The sequence below is a fragment of the Pogoniulus pusillus genome, chromosome 43 (assembly GCF_015220805.1).
Source record: "Pogoniulus pusillus isolate bPogPus1 chromosome 43, bPogPus1.pri, whole genome shotgun sequence".
Classification (NCBI taxonomy): domain Eukaryota; kingdom Metazoa; phylum Chordata; class Aves; order Piciformes; family Lybiidae; genus Pogoniulus; species Pogoniulus pusillus.
The window spans coordinates 594,684-618,642 of record NC_087306.1 but is presented as its reverse complement, the minus strand read 5'-3'; the positions used below and the strand labels follow the sequence as shown (position 1 = coordinate 618,642).

General features: G+C 57.2%; 3 protein-coding genes and 1 long non-coding RNA gene across 4 annotated transcripts; all 4 read right to left on the bottom strand.

Moving 5' to 3' along the window:
- Positions 1–1,555: 1,555 nt before the first annotated feature.
- On the bottom strand, positions 1,556–1,771 carry LOC135192652 (keratin-associated protein 5-9-like). Its single transcript, XM_064175924.1, has one exon. It carries the CDS (start codon positions 1,769–1,771, stop codon positions 1,556–1,558), a length of 216 nt encoding a protein of 71 aa, XP_064031994.1.
- A 3,568-nt stretch (positions 1,772–5,339) lies between these two features.
- Positions 5,340–5,606, bottom strand: LOC135192651 (keratin-associated protein 5-2-like). Its single transcript, XM_064175923.1, has one exon. It carries the CDS (start codon positions 5,604–5,606, stop codon positions 5,340–5,342), a length of 267 nt encoding a protein of 88 aa, XP_064031993.1.
- Positions 5,607–9,963: 4,357 nt separating this feature from the next.
- On the bottom strand, positions 9,964–16,593 carry LOC135192627 (keratin-associated protein 5-5-like). The gene is made up of 2 exons (XM_064175897.1): positions 16,476–16,593; positions 9,964–11,084 (listed from the first exon to the last, which is right to left on the bottom strand). The coding sequence occupies exon 2, from the start codon at positions 11,044–11,046 to the stop codon at positions 9,964–9,966; it is 1,083 nt and encodes a 360-aa protein (XP_064031967.1). The 5' UTR covers positions 11,047–11,084; positions 16,476–16,593.
- A 5,604-nt stretch (positions 16,594–22,197) lies between these two features.
- Positions 22,198–23,509, bottom strand: LOC135192571 (uncharacterized). The gene is made up of 2 exons (XR_010309011.1): positions 23,457–23,509; positions 22,198–22,786 (listed from the first exon to the last, which is right to left on the bottom strand). It is a non-coding gene; the product is annotated as an uncharacterized LOC135192571 (long non-coding RNA).
- Between the last annotated feature and the right edge of the window lie 450 nt (positions 23,510–23,959).

The following is a 23,959-nucleotide window of genomic DNA, read 5'->3' as shown; positions in this document are numbered from 1 at the left end:
AGCATCTCCAGAATTCCAGGGTGTGGCTCTGGGGTGTGTGCTGGGGCCTGGCAGCTTGGCTGCCACTGGGGTCATTTCTTCTCTATCTAGAGGAGGAATGCAGTGACTCTGCAGGAAGCCACTGGACTTGGATGGAAGGAGGGAAGAGAGTCTGGTGTCTGTCAACAGGGAGTTCTGATCTGGAGCTCACCACCATGGCCCCAAGGTTATGGTGTCTGGGGGCTTTTCTTCCATGTTAGGAAAGGTGTTTTGGAACCATTTCCTTCCCTGAGGATTTTAGGAACCACAAAGTGCAAATATTTAACCTCTGAGTCTCATTTGCCACACTTTGATAGAATCCCTGATGGAATTGGATCTATTTCTGAGTCCTCCAGGCCAGGATTCCATCACAGAGTCCTGGAACAGTTTGGGTTGGAAGTGACCTTCAAAATCATCTCATTCCTGCCCTGCTGTCATTGTCAGGGACACCTCCTACTAGCCCAGCTTGCCCAAGGTCCCATCTCCCATCCTGGCTTTGAACACTTCCAGGCTTGAAGTCTCCACAGCTTCTCTGAGCAACCTGTTCCAGTGCCTCATCAACCCCACGGCGAAGGATTTCTTCCTCATGCCTCATCTCAATTCAGCTGCTTCCCATCTGGAGCCATTGCCCCTCCTCCTGTCACTCCAGGCCTTTGCCCAAAGTCCCTCTCCAGCTGCCCTGGAGCCCCTTTCAAACACTCCTCACCCTTCAGTGCCTCTCCTCCACGCAGACCCTGCTTGCTGAGCTCTTTAATTCCAGTAAGAAGACATCAAATCTTCTGGAGGTGCTGCTGTAAAGCTCCACCATGTCTCTGGAAAGCTTTCCACTGACCGAGAAGTCCTCAGGCTCTGGCTTTAGGAGCATGCAGAAGCCTCACTCACAGACTGGTGTGGAGAAGCTGGATTGCATCAGAGTAGGTTTGGTTGGAAGAGACCTTTAAGACCTTTAAGGTTGAACCTTAAGTTCAACCACACCTTCAAACTGCCAAGAGAAGAAAGCTGTGTGGCCAGGAGGCTGCTCCATCAGCTGAGAGAACTGATGCTACCAAACACTGTTTCTGCCCCCAGTGTGAGGCTGCCTCACGCTCTGGGGCGATGCCATCAGCAGCCTGAGCAAGAGCTGCACAATTTGTTCTGCCCAGAAATGAAGCCCAAAATCACCAAATCTGTCCCAAATCCGAGCTGTGACCGTGGAGAAGGAATGAACGAACGCAGAGCAGGGCTGTGCAGGGTTCTAGCTCAGCAGCTTTATTGCTTGTGGAGACTAACCAGGGAGTGAAGCAAGAAAGGGAGAGTGGCACCGACAGCAGGAAGCATCCCACGCACCAGGAGGAAGAGTGACAGCAGGAGCAGGCGCTCACAGAGGGACCTCCCGCCGAGGGGGGGAGCAACTCCAAAGCACCTTCCAAGCATTAGGAGATTAAAGGCAGGTAAAAAGAGAAGAGCTACAGGCTCTAAGCAAAGGAGAGAGAGCATCCAGGGTTGTATCCATGTCCGCGTCCATGTCCACATCCGAGGTCAAACGAGCCAGGAGAGTTTAGTTGCCACCGCAGCAGCCTCCATTGCTGCCGCAGCAGCCTCCTCTGTTGTTGTTGCTCATGATGTAGCAGCGGGTCTGAGGCATGCAGCAGGTGGTGGGGCAGCAGCACTGCATGGGGGAGCAGCACATGGGCATCTTGCAGCACTTCGGGGTGCTGTAGCAGCACACGGAGTAGTTGTTGGAATTACCGCAGCAGCCGCAACCGTTGGGCATGGTGATGGTGTTGGTGTAGGCAAAGCTGGAAGGGACAGGGAGAGCCTGGCTGTGAGCAGGAGGTTTGCAGAGTGGATCCAACCCTCTGCTTGTGTTCAGTTTGGGGATTTAAGGAGCTGAAACCAAGCTTGTAGTAAACCACATTTGTTTGTAGCAAATCTTGCTCCTAACTCTTCACTGTTTCCTGCCTCTACCTGACTGCTGGTCCCAGGGAATCAGAGCCAGAGAATCATTTGGGTTGGAGAAGTCCTTTGAGCTCCTCCAGCCCAACCATTTCCTAACTCCACCAAGACTGGGGCTGAGCCATGGCCTCAGCACCACAGCTCTGCAGCTCTGAAGCTCCTCTGGGATGGGCATTCAGACATCCCCCTGGGTAGCCTGGGCCAAGAAACCTTTCAGTGAAGAAATTTCTTCCCATGTCCAACCTGAACCTCTCCTGGTGCAGCTTGAGGCCATTTCCCCGTGTCCTGTCCTTGTCCCTTGGCAGAAGAGCCCAACCCCACCTAGCTCCAGTCTCCTTTCAGGGAGTTGCAGAGAGCCAGGAGGCCTCCCCCCCAGACTCCTTTTCTCCTTCTGATAATGACTTATCAGGGATTCCCCAGAGCAGTGCACAGAGTCTGGGTCACCCCAAGACTTTCTTGCTCCTCCTGCTCTGCATGACCCTGCTGATGCTCCTGCTACATCTTCATCCTTTCACTCGTGCCTCATCTCTGCCACCTCTAGTTCACAATGCCCAGTTTCAGCCAGTTCCAGTCCAGATTCTCAGCTCCATTTGGTTAGAGTACCCCCACAGCACTCTTCTTGAGGAGGAGGAGGATGGAGATGGTGTCACTTACCCTGGTGAAGAGTGAGGAGTGGTGGAGGGAGGAGAAGAGCGAATGAAGTGAGTTGGGCCAGGAGACCTTTTATAGCCCTGGACACCTTCCTCCTGGAAGTGAGACAGGCACTGACCATCTGAGCAGCCCTGCTGACTAACCCAGACCATGCCTTTGGCCGTGCGTGGCTCCTGCTGTCATTATTTGTGATCACCACCTGGGCTCTGCCTCATCCCTGTTTAGCCTGCAGATAATCAGAGGGCTCCGGCAAGTGCTGATGGCTTTGTCCTCTCTGAACCTCGCCAGAGAGCCAAAAAATGCACCCCTGTATCTGCCTGGCAAAGGCAGACAGCAGTGGCCAGGGATGCTCAGGGCCTTACTCAGCAGCTGCTGGGACTGAATCAACTGAAACTGGCGCAGGAGCCGAAACCGTCCCTGTGTGTCTGTGGGGCGTGGAATGGGCTGCGGTGGCAGTGGTGGCCCAGGCACACACCTGGGCAGTTCTGTGACAGTGGGACCCATTCCATGGTGCTGGGACTCCTTCCATGAAAACAAGACTCATTCCATGGCAATGGGATGCTCCCACAGCAGGAGCAGGTGGGCAGGCAGTGGGAGGCTGTGCCAGGGGTATGCTGCCAGTCACGCAGCCCTTGTGCCTGCTGAGGGCATCTTTGTGGCATCAAAGCCAACCTGGGCTCTTGGGCTGCCTACAATTCCATGAGTCCTCCAGCCTGGAGGGTGCAGGTTTGTGTGTGGGCATCGCTGGGACAAGGCAGCCTCAGCTCCTCTTCTGCTGCACTGGGACTGACCTAGAAATGCTTTAAACCTCTCAGCTGATTCTTCAGCATTGTCGTGAGGAGTTAAGAGGCAGCAGTGCCTGTGCAAGGGACAGTGCAAGGAGCCACGGCTCTGGGCTTGGGTGAGGCAAAATGTCCCTCTTGCAACCTCCCCTTGCATCCATCTGTGACCCCCTTGTGTGCTGTGGAACCCTGGCACCAAGCAGGGCCATCCCTGCCTAGCTCCTCAGCAGGCAAGGAGCTGGATTTGGCATGGGAGGGGCTGCAGGACACTTCGTGGGTGCTGGAAGTGGTAAATGAATGAGGCCAGCACGAACCAAGAGGGAGAGAGGAAGATGAAGGTGGAAGAGATGTGACGAGTGCAGAAAAGTGGTCCTGACTGAGGCTGTGGAGATGAGTGGGAGGCATGGACCCAGGAGTGGTGCAGGAGGAGATCTCGTGGAGGGGGAAGCATTTTCTGGGAGGGAGGAGGGTAAGAAGGTCAGGGCAAGGCAGAGCCTTGGGCAAGATGGGTAAATGCTTGTTGGGTGCCAGGCACTGCCTGCCACATGCTTTGCTGAGGGCTGGACGCTGGCTGTGAGAGGCATCTTGGCCATGGCATCAAATCACAGCCCTGGTTTGAAGCCCTCACCACCGTGTCCTGAGAGATGCCTAATGAGAGGATGGTGGAGCCTGCCTGGCCAGTTCCCTGCCTGCTGCCTGGCTCTCTCCAGCACCCCTGGGGTGCTCTGAAAAGGGCTTCTCCTGCTACCAGCTCCAAGGGTGCTGGTGGAGGCCTTGGTTTGTGTTCTGCAGGGTGCAAGGGGAAGCAGTTTGGGATTTTGGTGTCACTTTGTCCCTGCAGCAAATGCTGCCAGCCCCTGTCCAGGCATTCCTGGGGTGAGAGGAACTCCTTCAGCTGCACGCTGGAGCAGGAACCTCTGTAGCTGCAGCTTCTGCAGGCAGGCTGGAAGAGCATGCGTGGCATTCCCAAGGCACTCCCAGGGTATTCCCAGGGCATTTCCTCTGCGGAGCCTCCTGAGAGCTGCCTGTCAGAACAGATTAATTCACAAGGAATTAACTGGGGCAGAAGCAAAGAGGCTCAACTCACTTCTGCCTCCTCACTGTAACTCCTGCAAGTGATCTAGGAGGGCACCTCCCACTCATGGCAGTTGTGTTCAGGCAGTTGTGTAACCTGGATGCCAGCACCTGCTAGAAAGCTGAGGAGGGACTTGGGACAAGGGCTGGTGGTGACAGGATGAGGGGCAGAGGATTGAAGCTTGAATAGGGCAGATTGAGTCTGGAGATTAGGAAGGAGTCCTTGACAGTGAGCACGGGGAGACACTGGAACAGGTTGCCCTTGTGTCAGGCTAGATGAGGCCCTGGGCAGTCTGGGCTGGTGAGAGGCTGGGAGCTCCATGACTCTGCTCTGTGGTGAGTGGTTTTGGCTCTCAGAAGGGACTGATGTGTGGAGGCAGAGGCAGTGAAGGGCATTGGGCACAGCAGCAGGCCTGAGGTGCAGACCTGGCATGCCAAGCTCTGGCACATCTCACACAGCCACTCCTGGGAGGGGGTGGAGGATCCTCACCTTGCTGACACCTCAGCAGCAGAGGCAGAGCCTCCACCTCAGGAACGTTCAATCACTTGAGGGATTCCCCAGGCAGCACAGAGACAACCACCAGGAGCTTTGCAGGGTCATCAACTACAGATTTTATTGGAAGGTTTCAGGCAGATGGAAACAAAACAGGGAGAAAGAATTCCACAGGAGGAGCAGGAGCAGGATGGTGCCCACCAGGGCACTCCGCACTCATCGGTGGGGATTAGCTTCAAGGCAGCTGCCAGGCTGGCAAAGAAGAGATCTACAGTCTCTAAGCAAAGGTGGGGGGGGAAGTGGGGAGGAGCATTTAGGGCGAGATCCACATCCAACAGGCCAGGAGGGAGGCAGCAGGAAGCTGCCTGCCCTTTGCTGCCAGGGGTTTAGTTGCCACCGCAGCAGCCTCCGTTGCCACCACAGCAGCTGTTGTTGTTGTTGCCACTCATGATGTAGCAGCAGGTCTGGGGCATGCAGCAGGTGGTGGGGCAGCAGCACTGGGAGGGCATGCAGCACTGGGAAGGCATGCAGCAGGTGGTGGGGCAGCAGCACTGCATGGGTGCACAGCACATTGGCTTCTTGCAGCAGGACTTCTTGGTGCTGTAGCAACAGACAGCGTAGCTGTTGGAGCCACCGCAGCAGCCGTTGGGCATGGTGGGGGTGTGCTGGAGGCAAAGCTGGAAAGAGCAGAGGCAGCCTTTAGTTCTCTGTCTGAACCTCCCGGTTAAGGCAACTTAAGGCATGCTTATCCCTAAACCCATCCCAAAGTCCATCCTAAAGTCACAGCTCCACAGGTTCACTGGGTTGGAAGGGATCCTCCAAGGGCATCTTGTCCTACCCACCCTGCAGTCAGCAGGGACAGCTCAACTGGAGCAGGCTGCCCAGGGCCACAGCAAGTCTGATCGCAAAGTCGATCCCAGCCTGGCTAGGGCAGTCCCTGCTCTCCAGCAGCCCATGGCAGCCTGTCCCTGAGCACTCCACAGCCTTACACTGGACACCTCTGGCCTGGTGTCCAGCACTGGTTCCATCAGGGCAAAGCTGTCCAGGTGGATCCCAAACCCATCTCTCAAGAGTAGTCCCAGAGCAGGCAGCAGCAGGATTCCTGGATGGCTTCCTGCAAAAGTGCTTGGGAGAGAGCAAGAAGAGGCAAGCAGCAAAGCTGTGACTTACCCTGAGCAGTGGGCACGAATGAGGAGCAGCTGAGGGTGGCGAATGGAGATCGCTCTGGGGGGGACCTTTTTATATGCTGCAGAGCCACCCCCTGGAAATGAGGCATCCTCTGGCAATTCTGCCCTGGTGCTGCATCACCCCTGCCTGCCCCTCACGTGTCCCCTGGCATCCTATCTTCACCCCTCTCTGGTTGCTCACCGCCTCAGTTCTGTGCTCTAATTGGGCCTGCACACGACCAAGGGATGCAAATTTCCTGATGAGTTTGCCCCAGGGAGCAGCAGGGACAGCTCCCAGCAGTTCCCATCCGGGAACGACCTTCAGACACCTAACAATGCGCCCTGGGGGAGATGGGAGCTGAAGCAGTGGGAGAATCATGTCTGGAACTTGGACAAGTCACCCTCATGGGACCCCTCTGTGCTTAGCTGGGTCTGGGGGCACCCATGGGAAATGTTGACAGTGAGACTTCCCCCTGCCACCTCTCAGAGGAGGTTGTGTGGTCAGTGCAAAGACTGAAGAGTTTCTGCTTCCTCAGCCTTGTTCTTGGTCTTCCTCTTGGTGCTTGCTCCACAGATCTGTGGAGTGGTTTGGGTTGGAAGGCACAGTCCGGGTCACCCAGTGCCAACCCCCTGCCACGGGCAAGGACACCTCCTGCCAGACCAGACTGAGGTACTTGACAAGGCTCTGAGCAACCTGACCCAGTGGAGGATGTCCCTGCTGACTGCAGGGAGGTTGGGCTGGGTGACCTTTGGAGGTCCCTTCCAACACAAACCATTCTGTGACTCAAGGTGCTTGGGGTCAAGGCAGACATTAGGAAACAGACTTGGGGCTGGGGGCAGGAACTGTGCCCCTGTGCAGGAGCCAGGAGAGCTCCACCTGGGAAGAGCAAAGTTGTGTTGGTGAAGCTCTCATCTCACAAATATGAGCCCCGAGATGCAAAGGCAGCATCCAGTCATGGCACAGAGAGGCTGCCCTCATCTTCAGCAGGCTCTGAGTGGGAGGCTGACATGGTGCCAGCTGACCCCTGAGGGCTGGCACAAGTAATTTCTTCCCATGCTGGCAGCAGGACCTCTTGTGACGTTGGGAGTCATGGAATTGTCCCCAGGGAGCACTGCCTTGGTCACTGCTAACAGCCAGATCCCTGCCTGCAGGAAGTGATCTTCTCTCTGTGTAAACCTTCAAACATGTGGTCCCCTTGAAGGCCCACTCAGTGCCAGGCATTATTGCCCCCAGGGTGGCCAAGATGGCCACAGAGTCCCAGGCTGGGTTGGAAGGGACCTTCAGAACCTGCCCAAGCCCCTGCAGCCTGTAAGGACAGCCCCACCCAGAAGCTGCCACACTGAGCCATGCTTAGCACTGGGGCACTCCTCACGCGGGCAGCAGTCAGCACACAGCTGCCTTCCTCCCTCTGTTCTCTTGGTCCTCCTCACCAAGGACCAAGACAGATCTTTGTACAAGCACCAGGCAGGATTGGTGGATCCAGGGATCTTTGCCTGGCTTGGGCTGGCTCCAGGCATGGTGCCAAGCCTGCAGATTCCAGAGATGAATTCTACTTGAAAGCCTTCAGATGGGTTATTGATTTCCACCTGCTACAGGCTGATTGAACACTTCAGGTGGCAAGGGACCCTCAAAACCCATCCAGCCCAGACCCCTGCAGCCAGCAGGGACAGCCCCAACCAGAGCAGGCTCCTCACAACCCCAAACAACCTGCCATAGGCTGGTGCCAGCCAGGGGACTCTCTGAGCAGCCTGAGCCAGGCTCTGCCCACTCTCAGCACCACCAATTTCTCCTTCTCTCCACTCCCAGTCTCCCTCTGGCACTACCAAACCATGCCCCCTGGTCCTGCCACCACAGGCCCTGCTCAACCTCTGGCCCCAGCTTTCTGCTCAGCACTGGAAGCTCTCCACAAGCTCTCCCTGGAGCCTTCTCCTCTCCAGGCTGCAACCTCCAACCCTTCCAGCCTGGCATCCCAGCAAAGCCCTTCCAGCCCTGCCAGCCCTGCTGTGTGGGATGAGCTCTCTCATGGTGCTAGGTGTAAGGTCTGAAGAACAAAGGTTACGAGGAGCAGCTGAGGGAACTGAGGTTGTTTGGTCTGCAGAAGAGGAGGCTGAGAGGAGACCTTCTGGCTCTCTACAACACCCCAGAAGGAGGCTGGACTGAGGTGGGTTTGGTCTCTTCTCCCTAGTAACAAGTGATAGGATGAGAGGAAATGGCCTCAGGTGGCACCAGATAAGGTCTAGGTTGGGCATTCTTCACTGAAAGGGTTCCCTGAAACAGGGTCCCCAGGGAGGTGGCTGAGTGCCCACGCCTGGAGGGGTTCACGACATGTGTGGACCTGGCACTTGAGGACATGGCTTGGTGGCCATAGTGGTCTTGGGACTTGATGACCTTAGAGGGCTTTTCCAGCCTTATTAACTCCCTGACTCTCCCATGCAGCTCAGGGCAACCTCCTGGCAGGGCATTCCATCTGATTTCCCTGTTGGTAGAAACCTCCTGAAGCCCTGAGTGGTGCCTGCAGAGGAGTCTGACCTGGTGCAGCCTTTGCTCTGCAGCGCTGGCTGAGGGAAGCAACCACAGAGAGTGCTCAAGGCACCTTCCCCAGACGTGCAATTCCCAGCTGAGTCCTGCATTTTAATAGGCAAGGAGGTGCCAGGCAGGCAGGAGAGGGCTCTGGTGACTCAGGTGCTGGCTATGTCAGGCATGAGGCTTTTGAGCTGCCTGGTGACACTTGGGTCTCATTCCACTGCTTCTGATCCAGGATCATGAGGTGTGGAAGCCTCTGCCTGGGTCTGTGGTGTTCCCTGGGTCTCAGACTTGGAGATGGGATGGAAGAAGGATCTGCCTGCTGGCTGAGTGAGTAGAGCATCCCCCTGGTACCTCCTGCATCACACAGCCCAGTGTCAGGGAAGAGTCCCTGTGAGTCTCCTGCAGTGCTGTGGTGGCTGAGGGTGGAATTCTGCTTCCTTCTCTCACACTCTGTCCTTTGGGTCTTATTTACCTAAAGCACCAAGTTTTGCAGCAAGCCCTGAGCTGAGGCAGCTGATCCCCAGGGGCAGGGAGGGACCTCTGTGCTCTGCTCACTGCCTCTATGCCCATGGGAAGTGTGGGCAGATCTTTGCTTCTGCACAGTGAGGGAGGGGAGCAATGGAACAGATCACCCAGAGAAGCTGCCTCATCCCTGGAAGTGTTCAAGGCCAGGCTGGAAGAGGCTTTCAGAGACCTGAGCTAGTGGGAGGTGTCTCTGCCCACGACAGGGGGTTGGAACTGGATGGGCTTGAAGGTTCCCCTCCAACCCAACCCATTCCATGAATCTATGAGGCTGTGGAGTCTACTCTGGTGTCACCCCAAACCCACCTGGGTGTGTTCCTGAGTGACCTGCCCTAGGTGGTCCTGGTCTGGCAGAGGCTTGGATGATCTTTGGAGGTCCCTTCCAAGCCCTGACGTCCTGTGATTCTGCTGTGCCATAGGAACGTGGCCACAGCCAGCAGGACCCTGGACACGTCCTGGGCACAGAGGTGCAAGAACAGCCAACAAAGATCTGCGTTTTGCCGGATGCTGCTTTATTGTCTACAAGGCAAGAGAGGAAAGGCAGAAAGGTGGCACTAAAAGCAAAGTCCCACACACCAAGAGGAGGAGTAAGAGCCCCACTAACATCTAAGAGGTAGTGCTACAGATGTCCCACAGCTGAAGGCCAGAAAGAAGAGAGCAGCTGAGTTGGAAAGCTGGAAGAAGATGCTGAGGAGTTCACTCCACATCAGCCGCGGCAGAGGCGATCGAGCAGGTTCTCGGCTCTGCTGCTTCTCCCTGCCGAGCCGCGGAGGTGGAGGAGCAGTCCCGGGCGGCTCAGCAGCTCTTCTTGATGCAGCACTTCTGGATGGGGATGCAGCACTGCTGGATGGGGATGCAGCACTTCCTGGCGGGAGCGCAGCAGGGTGCGGGGCTGCAGCACAGCACCAGAGGCTTCTTCTTCACCACGCAGGAGCAGCAGGAGAGGCAGCCGCAGCAGCAGGGCTGGCAGCAAACGGACTTCTGGCACACCTTGGTGCAGCAGACGGGCGGTGGGCACGGGACGCAGCACTGCTGGCACGGGTCACAGCAGGGCTTCTGGCACGGGTCACAGCACTGCTGGCATGGGTCACAGCAGACAGTTTGGCATGGGTCACAGCAGGGCTTCTGGCACGGGTCACAGCACTGCTGGCATGGGTCACAGCAGACAGTTTGGCATGGGTCACAGCAGGGCTTCTGGCAGGGGTCACAGCAGACAGTCTGGCATGGGTCACAGCAGGGCTTCTGGCATGGGTCACAGCAGACAGACTGGCATGGGTCACAGCAGGGCTTCTGGCAGGGGTCACAGCAGACAGTCTGGCATGGGTCACAGCAGGGCTTCTGGCAGGGGTCACAGCAGACAGTCTGGCATGGGTCACAGCAGGGCTTCTGGCATGGGTCACAGCAGACAGACTGGCATGGGTCACAGCAGGGCTTCTGGCATGGGTCACAGCAGGGCTTCTGGCAGGGGTCACAGCACACAGTCTGGCACGGGTCACAGCAGGGCTTCTGGCATGGGTCACAGCAGACAGACTGGCATGGATCACAGCAGGGCTTCTGGCATGGATCACAGCAGGGCTTCTGGCATGGGTCACAGCAGACGGTCTGGCATGGGTCACAGCAAGGCTTCTGGCATGGGTCACAGCACACAGTCTGGCATGGGTCACAGCAAGGCTTCTGGCATGGGTCACAGCAGACAGTCTGGCATGGGTCACAGCAAGGCTTCTGGCAGGGGTCACAGCAGACCTTCTGGCACGGGTCGCAGCAGCAGGACTGCTGGCAGGGGCTGCAGCAGACACTCTTCTGGCAGGGGCTGCAGCAGACGGTTTTGGTCTTCACGACGGAGCAGCATCCTGTGGAGCAGCAGGCAGCAGAGCACATGGTGGTGAGGGGAGCTGGAGGTGGGATAGAGACAGGACCTGGAACAGAAGGCAGCTCAGACACAAATCACAGAATCATAGGAACAGGTTGCTCAAGGCCTCATCCTACCACAGGCTTGGGCAATCTCTTGCTCTGAGCACCCAGGGTGGGTTTGGCTTGGCACACAAATCATGGAACTGTTCTGGTTGGAGAAGACCTCTGAGAGCACCAAGTCCAACCAGTATCTCACTCTGGTTCAGGCTAAACCATAGCTCTCAGCACCACTTCTCAGCCACCTCCTGGGGAGCCTGGACCAGTGGTTGCTGAGAACCCTTTTACAACAAGTGTTGGATCAACAGGCCAGGAAAAATTTGATTTCAGAGCTGTAGATGATGGAATCATGGAACCAGAGCCAGAGAGTCATGGAACCAGAGAGCTGTAGAACCGTGGAATCAGAGAACTGTGGAGTCACAGAACCATAAATGAGAGAATCAGAGCCATGAAAGCACAGAGCCATGGACCCATGGAGTCAGAGAGCCATGGAAGAGAAAATCAGAGCCATGGAAGCACAGAGCCATGGACCCATGGAGTCAGAGAGCCATGGGAAGAGAGAATCAGAGCCATGGAAGCACAGAAGCAGAAAGCTGCAGCAGCCTAGAACCAAAGAATCACGAAATCAGGGAACTCTCTGGGCTGGAGGAAACCAAACACCATTGAGTCCAACCCCTGCAAAGGTCAGAGCCAAAGGCAGGTCTCTGCTCTTCGCTTGGCCAGGCCCCAGGAGAAGCCTTGACCCAGCTGCCACTCACCTTGCTGGTGGAGCAGAGAAGCTGAGTGAGGAGCAGAGGGCCAGGGACAGCTTTTATGTCCCTCGGAGCTGCGCTGCCGGATGTGAGTCCCCCAGAGCCGTTCCTGCCCCACGCACTAAGCCTATACTTATCTGCTGAATCTGCCTGGCCTCTGTCACTGCTGCTGACCAAGCCTCAATTTTGTGGCTTTCATCAATTTGTTTGGCAGATTTTTGACAATTTTTTAATGTCAACTTAATTGTACTGCTGCCTCTCGGGCACCTCTCTGCCTCTTGGCCTCAGGCAGGCTGTCAGCAGGAGATGTGGGGTGGCTGGTCCAGGGTGCTTCATCAGTGAGGCCATCCTGATCAGGAGTGGGCAGCAGTGGATTCCAGACCTCAGCTGCTCCTCAGTGGGATGTTTCTAATGGAATTCCAGGAAGGGCAATTCATGGAATCACAGAATGGCAGGGGCTGGGGGGGCCTCCAGAGTTCCATCTCATCCAGCTCCCCTGCCTGGAGCAGATTCACCTGGAGCAGGTGGCAAAAGGTTGTCCAGGTAGGCTGTGAAAGTCTTTGGAGGTGGAGACTCCAGCACTGCTCTGGGCACCTGTGGTGCTAGGCTTGATGGGGCAAACAGGGCTTGTCCATGCTGGCTTGCCCAGACATGTTCCCCTCTTCTCCTGCTCCTCTTGTGCTGGGGGAGGCAGCCATTGAGGGGGGGGGGGGGGTGTGTGAAAGCCCTGGCAAAGTGCCATTCCCATTGGCTAATCTATGTCCAGGGCCCCACTAGTCATGGGCTGGATATTGATAAAAGGGATAAGCAGGTAGCACAGGGCTGCTGTCTCATTTTGCATCCTGATTTGCCTGGAGAGCTTACCAGGAGCAGGCTCCAAAGGCCTTGCAGAGCCTCAGCATGGCATGGTGCTGAGACTGCACATCCAAGGCCTCCTGCCTGCACCTGAGAGCCTCCTGCCAGGAGGAGAAGTCCTGGCGGTGCACAGATCGTCCAGAGCAGCAGGAGGCAAGGCCAGAGGTTGTCTGCCTCTGTTCCCCAGCAGCCTGGGGAGGATCAAGATAACTCTGTGAGCAAACACTTAGAGCCTCTCCCAGCACAATATTTGTGTTTGCCACTCTATGAAATAAGTGATTTAGCTGTGCCTGTGCCCTGCCTGTGTCAGTTTCCAACCTGGGCGGTTCTGAGCCCCTGGGTAAGTTTCTGGTGAGCTGTAAAGCTAAGGAACAGCCTCACAGCTCTTAGCAATCACCTCCTGGCCAGCAACCTAAACACAGATTGCCAATTGTGCATCATCCCTCACAGCCCCTTCTCAGGGCTCTGTTCCAGAGCTGTGCAGAAATGGGGGAGCCTGAGGTCTTTCTTTAGGGGTCTCTGCCCACCAGGTGGGCAAATGCATCACAGAAAATTCCTGAGACCCCATCCCTGCTGCCTCATCACATCCCCTAAGGAATGCTGGGATTTAAGGAGTCACTCCTGTACTCAGTTCCCTGTGGAAGTGTTTACCTCCAGCTCTGGAGATGCTGAGGGGCCTGGGGCAGGTCTGTGAGGAGCAAAGGCTGAGGGCCTTGGGGCTGAGAGCCTGGAAAAGAGCAGCCCCAGAGGGGATCTGCTCAGTGCTAAGCAAGGAATTTTAGGCACCAAGGACTTGTGCAGACGCATGGTGGGAATCTGGGGCAGACTTTGGGGTCGGACCTGGGTCCAAGTATTTCTTTCTTTCTTTCTTTCTTTCTTTCTTTCTTTCTTTCTTTCTTTCTTTCTTTCTTTCTTTCTTTCTTTCTTTCTTTCTTTCTTTCTTTCTTTCTTTCTTTCTTTCTTTCTTTCTTTCTTTCTTTCTTTCTTTCTTTCTTTCTTTCTTTCTTTCTTTCTTTCCTTCCTTCCTTCCTTCCTTCCTTCCTTCCTTCCTTCCTTCCTTCCTTCCTTCCTTCCTTCCTTCCTTCCTTCCTTCCTTCCTTCCTTCCTTCCTTCCTTCCTTCCTTCCTTCCTTCCTTCCTTCCTTCCTTCCTTCCTTCCTTCCTTCCTTCCTTCCTTCCTTCCTTCCTTCCTTCCTTCCTTCCTTCCTTCCTTCCTTCCTTCCTTCCTTCCTTCCTTCCTTCCTTCCTTCCTTCCTTCCTTCCTTCCTTCCTTCCTTCCTTCCTTCCTTCCTTCCTTCCTTCCTTCCTTCCTTCCTTCCTTCCTTCCTTCCTTCCTTCCTTCCTTCCTTCCTTCCTTCCTTCCTTCCTTCCTTCCTTCCTTCCTTCCTTCCTTCCTTCCTTCCTTCCTTCCTTCCTTCCTTCTTTCTTTCTTTCTTTCTTTCTTTCTTTCTTTCTTTCTTTCTTTCTTTCTTTCTTTCCTCTCCACTTCCTTTTGGACATTTTGAAATTAAATCAAAGCACAAAACTTTCTGGAATTCTGCCCCATCCTGCCTCTGCTTGGTGCAACTTGATCTGCAAAATTCCTGCTCCATGCTTCCCAGAGGTGCCCTCGAGGAACGGCAAAGCCTCCTACGGATGTTGTTCCTGGAGCTGCTCCATGCTCAGGCCTCCGTCACCCCTTGGCAGTCATTAGCTGCTGTCAATGATTGTGTTGTAATTATTCACTAATGATGCTGATACTCATTTGATGGGAGGCCTGGAGGCCTCCCGTGGTGCCATCAGCATCTTTGGGATTTCAGACTAGAGGAACATCCTTGGAAAAATGAACGCTTCAGGCAGGGGAACCCACGGGACCCAGCGCCGGGGCTGACCTGGTCCAATGCCTCAGCCCTGAGGTCACCCCAGGCTGCTGCTTCTGCTGCAGGGCTGGGCAGCTGGGGGAACAGAGCACTGCAGACCCCTGCCCACCCTCCAGCTGCCCTGGAGGTGCCCTGGTTGTGTGGAGCTGGGGGAGGGAAGGTTCAGGCTGTTCGTGCCAGTCCAAGGCTCTCAGCCCCAGGGCTGTCAGCCTTTGCTGAGCTGCTCCAAGCCCCTCAGCACCTTCCCAGCCTCCCCTGGACTCCCTCCAGCAGCTCCCAGTCCCATTTGAGTTTTCTTCTCTCTCTCCATTCTGTTTTTGTCAGGTAGTTGCTGGCTTTATCGGGCTGACCCCAGCCCAGTCCCACCCCGAGCAGTCCCAGGACCATGAGGTCAGCACTTCTCCAGCTGAGCTCTTGCCAAGGTCAATCCCTGCCCACTAGCACCTGGGCAGCCCTGCCTGCTGAGTTTGGCTTCTGGGACCAGGTCACTAATTAGGATCTAATGAGTTGATTAGTGATAGATATTTGCTGAGGAGAAGGCTCCCAGGTGACCTCATTGTGACCTTTCAGTATCTGAAGGGGGCTACAAAAAAGCTGGGGAGGGACTTTTTAGGCTGTCAGGCAGTGATAGAACTGGGGAGGATGGAACCAAGCTGGAAATGAGGAGCGCCAGACTGGAGGTGAAGAAGTTCTTCAGCAGGAGGGTGGTGAGAGCCTGGCAGGGGCTGCCCAGGGGGGTGGTGGAAGCCTCATCCCTGCGTTCCACGACAGGTGTTTCAGGCCAGGCTGGATGAGGCTGTGGGCAGCCTGATCTGGTGTGAGGTGCCCCTGCCATGGCAGGGGGATTGGAACTGGGTGGTCCTTGTGGTCCGTTCCAACCCTGACTGATTCTGTGACAATAAAAGAGGCTCAGGGCTGCCTGGGAGATGGCCAGGAGGGGAATTCTGAGCCTGCAGAGAAACTACAGGGGACTGGGAACAGGAGAGTCCTGGAGGGCATCCTGGGCAGTGAGTTAAGGCAAAGAAGGGGTCAGAATGGGGCAGGTTTCTGTGTGGCTTGTCCAGGTTTGGTGCATTGCTGTCTGGGGAGCTCGTGGAGTCTCCTTCTCTGGTGGCTTTCAAAGCCCACCTGGATGTGTTCCTGTGCAACCTGATCTAACAGAGAGCTTGGACCTTGATGATCCCCAGAGGTCTCTTCCAGCCCCTGTCACCTGTGATTGCTTCTCTTCTGTCCCCCTGAGTCCAAACCCACTGCTGTTGCTGGAGCTGGGTGTGAGCATCAGGGATGTCTAAAGCCACTTAAGTCTTCCCAGGGAGGGTGGTGAGACCCTGGAAGAGGTTGCCTTGGCAGGTGGTGGGTGGTGCCCCCAACCCAATCTATGAATGGAACTGAGGGAATGGAGAGGAATTGGATAAAATTGATGGAATAGGATGGAAAGGGAAAGCTTTGTTCCTGTTCCCCAGCTCACGACCAGTTCAGAGCCTTTGTGCCTTTTGTGGGGATGGGAGAAAGGAGAGGGAAGAAACTTTGTGGTTAGTCACAGAGGGCTGGAGGCCTGGGCAGCAAGGGAAAGGGAGCTCGAAGGCAAACCCTCTCCTGCCAGAAAACCTGAGTGACTCAGTGCCCAGCGGCAGCAGGTGAAGAGTCGAGGAGGGAAAGGGTTGGTGGTGGCTGCCAAGGGTCTGCTAGGGGTGAGCCAGCTCCCAGCGCTGGCAGAGAGCTGGGCATGGCTGAGGGATTCATTAGCAGCTCTCTGCAGCCTGCCTGCAGCTTTCCCTTGCAGCAAGTTCCTGCAGGGTGACACTTTCCCTGTGACCCACAGCTCACTAATTCCAGAGCCCTCTGCCCAGCTGATCATGCCCCGGGCACCCGCAGTGCCCAGCTCATCCAGCCCATTTCCCACCCATTTCCCAGCCCTGGCAGGGCTGAATCACCTGGGGAAGGCTTCTCTGCTTCCACACTGTTGGCAGGGATTTCCCTGGGGCAGCCCCGGGCAGGCTCCAGGACTGACTTTGTTTTGTGACCCAGGGGAGGATCACAGCTGCAGCAAAAATGTGAGCACAGAGGTCAGGCCTCCGGGGTGGGGTGGGGAACGAACCTCTTCTGCACCTGCTGAGCTCACTGCAGTGTTCAGTGGCTCCAGGAAGCCACCCAAAGTGTTCCTCCTGCCCTCTGCCTGCACTGCAGAGTGCCTGGCATCACTGCTGAGTGCTGTGGGCATCTCCCTTGGCTTACACCTTGCTGTACCTCCTACTTCGGCGAGGCTTTAAACCCTGAGAGCCAACAGATGCCACCTGGCAAAGAGCTGTGCTGGTGACCAAAAACCGTCTGGAGATGCCAGGCAGTTGAAGGAGAAGTTTTATTGTCTTGCTGGAGAATGAAGGAGCAAAGCAAGCAAGAAAACTGTCTCCAGCAGGCAGCAAGCTTTGTGTTGGCAGGGAGAAGACAACCAGCTCAGAGCTGGTTGAACCCAGGCTTCACCCTCACACCGCGAGGGGAAGTGGAGCTTGGCAGAGAAGTGGTACAGCTGGCAAGGAGCAGAGCGCAGGGCTCTGGGGGAGGAGTGGGGTGGTGGGTCCAGGCCTGGGGCTGGATCCTGCTCCTAGTACTTGGGGCAGGTTGGTGGCAGCTTGCAGATGTTCTTGGTGTACTGGGGGCAGTAGGGCTGCACGGGGGGGCAGTAGGGCTGCACGGGGGGGCAGTAGCGCTGCACCGGAGGGCAGTAGGGCTGCACCGGAGGGCAGCACGGTGTCACATAGCTGAACTTCTGCACAGGCTGCCTCTGGATGCTGTAGTGGCAGGAGGGCCCCGAGCTGTGGCAGGAGGAGTAGGATCCGTGGCAGGAGGAGCGGGATCTGTGGCAGGAGGAGTCGTAGTCATGGCAGGACCCCCGGGAGCACATCTTGCTGGAGTGGTGACAAAGCTGCCAGGGGCAAGAGATCCACCCGGTGAGAGCAGCCCCAGATGCACTTCCCAGATCCCCTCCTCTTCTGCCACCAACATTTCCCTGGGGATCCCCAGCCTGCTGCTGCCCAACCCAGCCCAAGCTCAGCCCTGAACCTGCCTCGTCTGCAGGGTTTGCTCTGCCAGCTGTGCTGTGGAGCTGCAAGGTGGCACCAGGAGCCCCATGAGTCACTCCCAAGCCTATCCTCCTTGGGAAGCAACATGGAGCTGGTGCCACCTGAGAACCCCTTTGTATGCCTTTGCTGCACCTTCTCCCGTGGTCCCCACCCCTTCACCCACCAGACCTGGGTGCTCAGGGCCTCGTCCAGCCTGGCCTTGAGCACCCCCAGGCAGGAGCCAGCCACAGCCTCCCTGGGCAGCCTGTGCCAGGCTCTTCCCACCCTGGCACTGAAGAACTTCTTCCTCAGCTTCAGTCTAACCCTGCTCTGCCTCAGCTCCAAACCATTCCCCCATGGCCTGGCTCAGACCCCCTCTTGCAAAGTCTCTCTGCAGCCTTCCCACAGGATTCCTTCAGGCTCTGGCAGCAGCTCTGAGGTCCCCCTGGAGCCTTCTCCTCTCCAGGCTGCACACCCCCACCTCCCTCAGCCTGTGCTCAGAGCAGAGCTGCTCCAGCCCTTGGCTCATCTTCGTGGCCTCCTCTGGCCTCGCTCCAGCAGCTCTGTGCCCTCCTCCTGCTGGGGACAGCAGAGCTGGAGGCAGTGCTGCAGGTGGGGTCTGAGCAGAGCAGAGCCCTGGGTCTGCCTCCCAGCAGGTCCATCCCAACCCCTCACGGAGCTTCCCTCCCGGCACCACCAGCAGTGTGCTGTTGCCTTACCCTCTTCAGCGGCAGGCAGAAGGTCTGGAGGCGAAGGAGAGCGACTGAGGAGCTCAGGGCTGAGTGATCTCTTATATGGCTGCGGGAGGCTGTGGGCTGTGAGGCACCTCCCTGACGTCTCATTATGCCCCTGTCAGTCCTGCTGCTGGCTTCCTCTCTGCCACGCCGTGTTCCATCCCATCTAATTCCCGGGGTTTTGGGGGCGTTTCTTGCCTGTTTCCTGCCCCTGACACTAATCTGCTCTTAATTAGCTGCCAATGGGCACCTGGGTTGCATCAGTGGCAGCAGGGCCCTGGCGGCTCAGAAGTGCTGACTGCTGGGGCAGACCTTGCACCCCGTGCGGGTGACAGCTCAGGGCTCTAATGAGTGTCAAGAGGAAGTGGAATCCTCTGCTGCGACTCCTGGGCTTGGCTCAATGCCTGCTGTGCTCTTTGGTCCCCTGACAGGGCGCAAAATGAGACGGGATGAGGGGCAATGAGCTTGAGCTGGGAGAGGGGAGATTTGAGACTGCAGCAACCTGTTCTAGTGGGAGGTGTCCCTGCCTGCAGTGGGGGCTGGGACTGGCAGATCTTTGAGGTCCCTTCCAACCTAAACCATTCTATGGTTCTGTGGAGATGAGGAAGAAATTCTTGAGTGAGGATGTGAGAGCCTGGAAGAGGCTGCTGAGGGAGACTGTGGAGGCTGCCTCCTTGGAGGTGTTCCAGGTGTGCCCATGGCACCTGGGGAGCTGGTTTAGCAGCCATGGTGGTCGTGGGCTGATGGTTGGCCTGGATGCTCCTGGCGAGCTTTTCCAGCTCAAAGGGTTTTGTGATTCTCTTACAGCTCATCCAGTGCCCAAGAGCAGAGCAAACCTCCTGGTGCTGAGCTCCGGCAGGTGGCTGCGGCCAAGGGCAGGACACGAGGATGAGGCAGGGAAGTTTTGCTGTTCCTTCATTTCCCAACCTGCTTTCTAAGGGCATTTTGCAGGCAATCAGTCACAGGCGAAAAACGAACCTAACCCTGGCATTAGGAAGTGATGTCTTGTTGGGCAACCTGTGTTGCATCAAGGTGCAGCCTGAGCTGACTCCCCAGGAGCTCCTGCCCCTCGCATGGCAGCCCCACGCTTGCCCCGGGGTGGTTCGGCTCCTCCTGAGCCCCCAAGGCTGTAATTAGCTGCCAGCACCCATAGGAACTCCACGCAGGGGAAGTCTCCCTGACTGGCACCCAGCACCTTGGCAGTGGAGATGACACCCAAGGGGTGCCTCAGTCCCAGCTGGTTCCCACCCTTATGTCACAAACTGAGCCTGTTTGTGTCCCTCCCGGAAGCAGGGGATTTGGGATCCTGAGCAGGCAGCAGCTGTGCTGCGAAGGTCTCCCCTTTGGCATCCTGTTTGCCTCTCTCCACTTGCTTTGGCCTCCTCTCTGCCATTTTTGCTCCCTAAGGCCACCCAGCCCCCCCAGCAGCCCAGCACCACCATGGCCAGCAGCCCTGCCCCCAGCTGCCACAGCCAAGCACTCTCTTGGAACACCTCCAGGGATGGGCACTCCATCACCCCCCTCTTCGGGCTCAGGTTTGGGTCTCTCACTCCCAGAAGGACATTACAGAGCTGGAGCAGGGCCAGAGAAGGGCAACAAAGTTGATGAAGGCTCTGGAGAGCAGGGTTGGGGAAGAGCAGATGAGGGAGCTGGGAGTGTTCAGCCCGGAGAAGAAGAGGCTGAGGGGAGACCTCGTGGGTCTCTGCAACTCCCTGAGAGGAGGATGGAGCCAGGTCAGACTTGGGCTCTGCTGCCAAGGACTGAGGGACAGGACAAGAGGAAATGGCCTCAAGTTGTGCCTGGGGGGGTCAGGTTGGACATGAGGAACAATTTTTTTCACTGCAAGAGTGGTCAGGCACTGGAACAGGCTATCTGGGGGAGTCCCCACCCGGGGAGGTGTTCAAAGAACCTGCAGAGGTAGCAGCCTGGGCCATGGTTTGGTGGTGCTGGGATGCTGGTTGGACTGGATGAGCTCAGAGAGCTTCTCCAGTGTCAGTGATTCTGCTTCTCAGCCCTGTGCAAGTGGTCCAGCCAGGCTGACAAAGCTGGGAGAGGCTCTTGTGTCAGTGCTGTGTCGTGCAGGGTGTGCTCCTCTCTTCCCTTTCCAGATCCTCCAAGATAAGAGCAGGAGGCAGCTGAGGAGCTCTGCCTGCAGCCGACACAACAAAGCTGCTGCTGGCAGAGGGCTCTGAGCAGTCCTGTCCTGGGCTGGAGCCTAGGCCAGGTGAGTGCTGGCTGGGGAGAGAGTGAGACCTGGGCTGTGGGAGGCAGAGAGAGATCCAGAGTCTGCTTCTAGCCTGCAGCTGCCTTGCAAACAGCAACTGCTGGGCTTGGGCAGCCTGGAGAGGAGAAGGCTCCAGGGGGACCTCAGAGCTGCTGCCAATGCCTGAAGGGATCCTGCAGGAGGGCTGCAGAGAGACTTTGCATGAGGGGGTCTGAGCCAGGCCAGGCCATGGTTTGGAGCTGAGGCAGAGCAGGGTTAGACTGAAGCTGAGGAAGAAGTTCTTCAGTGCCAGGGTGGGAAGAGCCTGGCACAGGCTGCCCAGGGAGGCTGTGGCTGGCTCCTGCCTGGGGGTGCTCAAGGCCAGGCTGGATGAGGTTGGAGGAGATGAGCTCTGAGATCTCTTCCAACCTGAGCTGTCCTAGGAGTTGAAGCTCAGTGAAAGGGGCTCAGAGGAGACCTTTCAGGCACCAATTTGCATTTATGAGACACCTCAAAATGTTTGGAATTCTGAGCCTGAGTGAGGAGTGAAGAATGAGCTGCTGCTGGGGTGGGAACTGAGGAGGAGTCCCCCAGGCTAAGGAGAGGGTAGGTTTGCTCCCTGTGTTTTGTCCCTAAACTCATTTATCTGCCACAGAAATGCATCTAGAATGCCTGGATTGGGTTGATCTGGCGTTGGAAGTTGAGGATGTGGGCACCTGGTGGTGTCTGGGAAGAAGAGCAGAAGTGGTGCCTTGGACATGAGGAAGAAGCTCTTGACCCTGTGGTGCTGGAGCACTGCAAGAGGCTGCCCAGGGAGGCAGTGGAGGCTCCATCCCTGCAGACATTCCAGGCCAGGCTGCTGTGGCTCTGAGCAGCCTGCTCCAGCTGGAGAGGTCACAGAATGAACCAGGTTGGAAAAGACCTCTGGGAACATCGAGTCCAAGCTGTCCCCTAACCCTGGCACCAAGAGCCCAACCCCAGCTGGCTACAACCTCCCTGCAGGGAGCTGCAGGCAGCAATGAGCCCTGCCCTGAGTCTCCTCTGTGCCAGGCTGCACCTCCCCAGCTCCCTCAGCCTCTCCTCACAGGGCTGTGCCCCCTCCCCAGCCTTGCTGCCCTGCTCTGGGCACCTTCCAGCACCTCAACATCTCTCTTGACTGGAGGAGCCCTGAACTGGGCACAGCACTCCAGGGGTGGCCTGAGCAGTGCTGAGCACAGGGGCAGAAGAACTGCCCTGGTCCTGCTGCCCACACTGCTTCTGGCAAAGACCAGGATGCCATTGTCCTTCTTGGCCACCTGGGCACACTGCTGGCTCCTGTTCAGCTGCCACCCAGCACCCCCAGGGCCCTCTCTGCCTGCCTGCTCTCAGCCACTCTGTTCCCAGCCTGTGGCACTGCTTGGGGTTGTTGTGCCCAAAGTGCAGGACCTGGCACTTGGCCTTGCTCAAACTCCTGGCCCTGCACTGTGCCCATCTGTGCAGCCTGCCCAGGCCCCTCTGAAGTGCCCTCCTGCCCTCTAACAGCTCCACACGTGGGCTGCAGGGGATGGGAGTGGGTTGAGAGTAGGTTGCAGTCCCCTTCCAGCCCTGGGCAGTTCAGGGCTCTGTGAGGTCCCAGGTAGAGCCCTCCCAGGCAAAGAGGCCACAGAATAAAGAGCATCAATTCTCATCTGGGGACTGAAAGTTTATTGTCTCTACATAGTCAGGGGGGGCGACACAGCACGGGGGAGCCACCACCAGCAGGAGCCATCCCCAGCCCTTTGGGGGAGAGCAGGGTGGGTGTTTGCAGGGAGATTCTCCCCTCGGGTGAGGCACTGCAAGGGTGCAGCAGAGCCAACTCGGGCCAGGAGAGCAGAGCTTCAAGCTTCAGGCAGCGAGAGCAGCCTGGGAGGGAGGAGCTGCCGGGACCGGGGCTGGGGTCGAGTCCTGCTCCTAGTACTTGGGGCAGGAGGGTGGCAGCTTGCAGACCTTGGGGGCATACTGGGGGCAGTAGCGCTGCAGGGGGGGGCAGCAGGGCTGCACGGGGGGACAGTAGCGCTGCACGGGGGGGCAGCAGGGCTGCACGGGGGGACAGTAGTGCTGCACGGGGGGGCAGCAGGGCTGCACGGGGGGGCAGCAGGGTGTCACATAGCTGAACTTCTGCACAGGCTGCCTCTGGACGCGGTAGTGGCAGGAGGGCGCCGAGTCGTGGCAGGAGGTCTCGCGGCTGTGGCAGGACCCTCGGGAGCACATCTCGTGGGGTGGTGGCAAAGCTGCAGGGGAGAGAGATACTCTCAGGCTGCTGCCTGAGGAGCGCTGCGCTGGGAGCTGCTCTGGAATTCCCTCTCCTCTTCCTCATTCCCAGTTCTTCAGGGGTAAGAAAGTGCCTTTGGTGATGGTTAGGTGCCAGGATCCTCTGGTTTTATATCCCCCCTCCTCTGGGCTTTTCTGGGCACAGTTTGCTCTTCAGAGCAGAATTGCCTCAGCCCCTCCAGCTGACCCCCTGCAGATCCAGACCCTCCTGTGCACGTTGGAGTCTCTTCTCCATGGAGCCATCTGGCAATCCACATCTTCCAGACTCTGTTTCACCTCTGCCTGAGCCTCTGCCAAGCTGCTGTGCCAGCTGCCACTTCATGAGGCAGCTGCTGAGGGCAGCAAGAACTTGATCTCTGTCATGGCCAAAGCCTGGAGCTGAGCACAGCATCCTCCCAGCCTACCCAGCTTGTCTGAAGGCAGAGCTGGGTTCATGGGGAGACCCTGGCACAGGTTGCTCAGGGAGGCTGTGGCTGTCCCCTTCCTGAAGATGCTCAAGGCCAGGCTGGATGAGGTCCTGAGCAACCATGGCATGGGGCTGGCACTGGATGATCTTGAAGGTCTCTTCCAACCCAACCCATTCCAGGACTCTGTGAAGAAAGTCAAGAGAAACAGAGGAATTTGCCTTACCCTGGAGCAGCAGGCACAGGAGCAGAGCAGCAGAGGAGCAGTGGAAGAAGCTGGGCTGGGAGAGCTTTTTTATACCCTTGCAGAGGCTGACCTGGGCCAAGAAGCATCTCCTGGCAGCTGTAACCCAATTACAGCTCCCAGCCCACTGCTGGCCGCTTTGTTCCGCTTCCGACCTCCTCCCTTTGATGCCTCTCAGCACTCTAATTGTCCAGCAGTTATTAATAGCACTGCTAATGCTCCCCCTCCCTCTGAGGGGGGGCTGGAGCTGTTTCACACAGAGCGACACCCAAGGAGCTCCTGGATCTGGGCACGGGCAGGAGGAAGAGGTTTGTCATGCAGGAGCCGCGCGGGGCTGCCACGTGGGGCAGGAGCCAGGGGTGACCACAGCTCCATGTGGGATCAAGGCTGGCTGCTGGGATGTCACCTCCTGGGATTATGGGCAGGAATATTCCAGCTGGGTGGCCCAATGGGGCCGGATACTGTAATGAGGGATTTGGCATTCC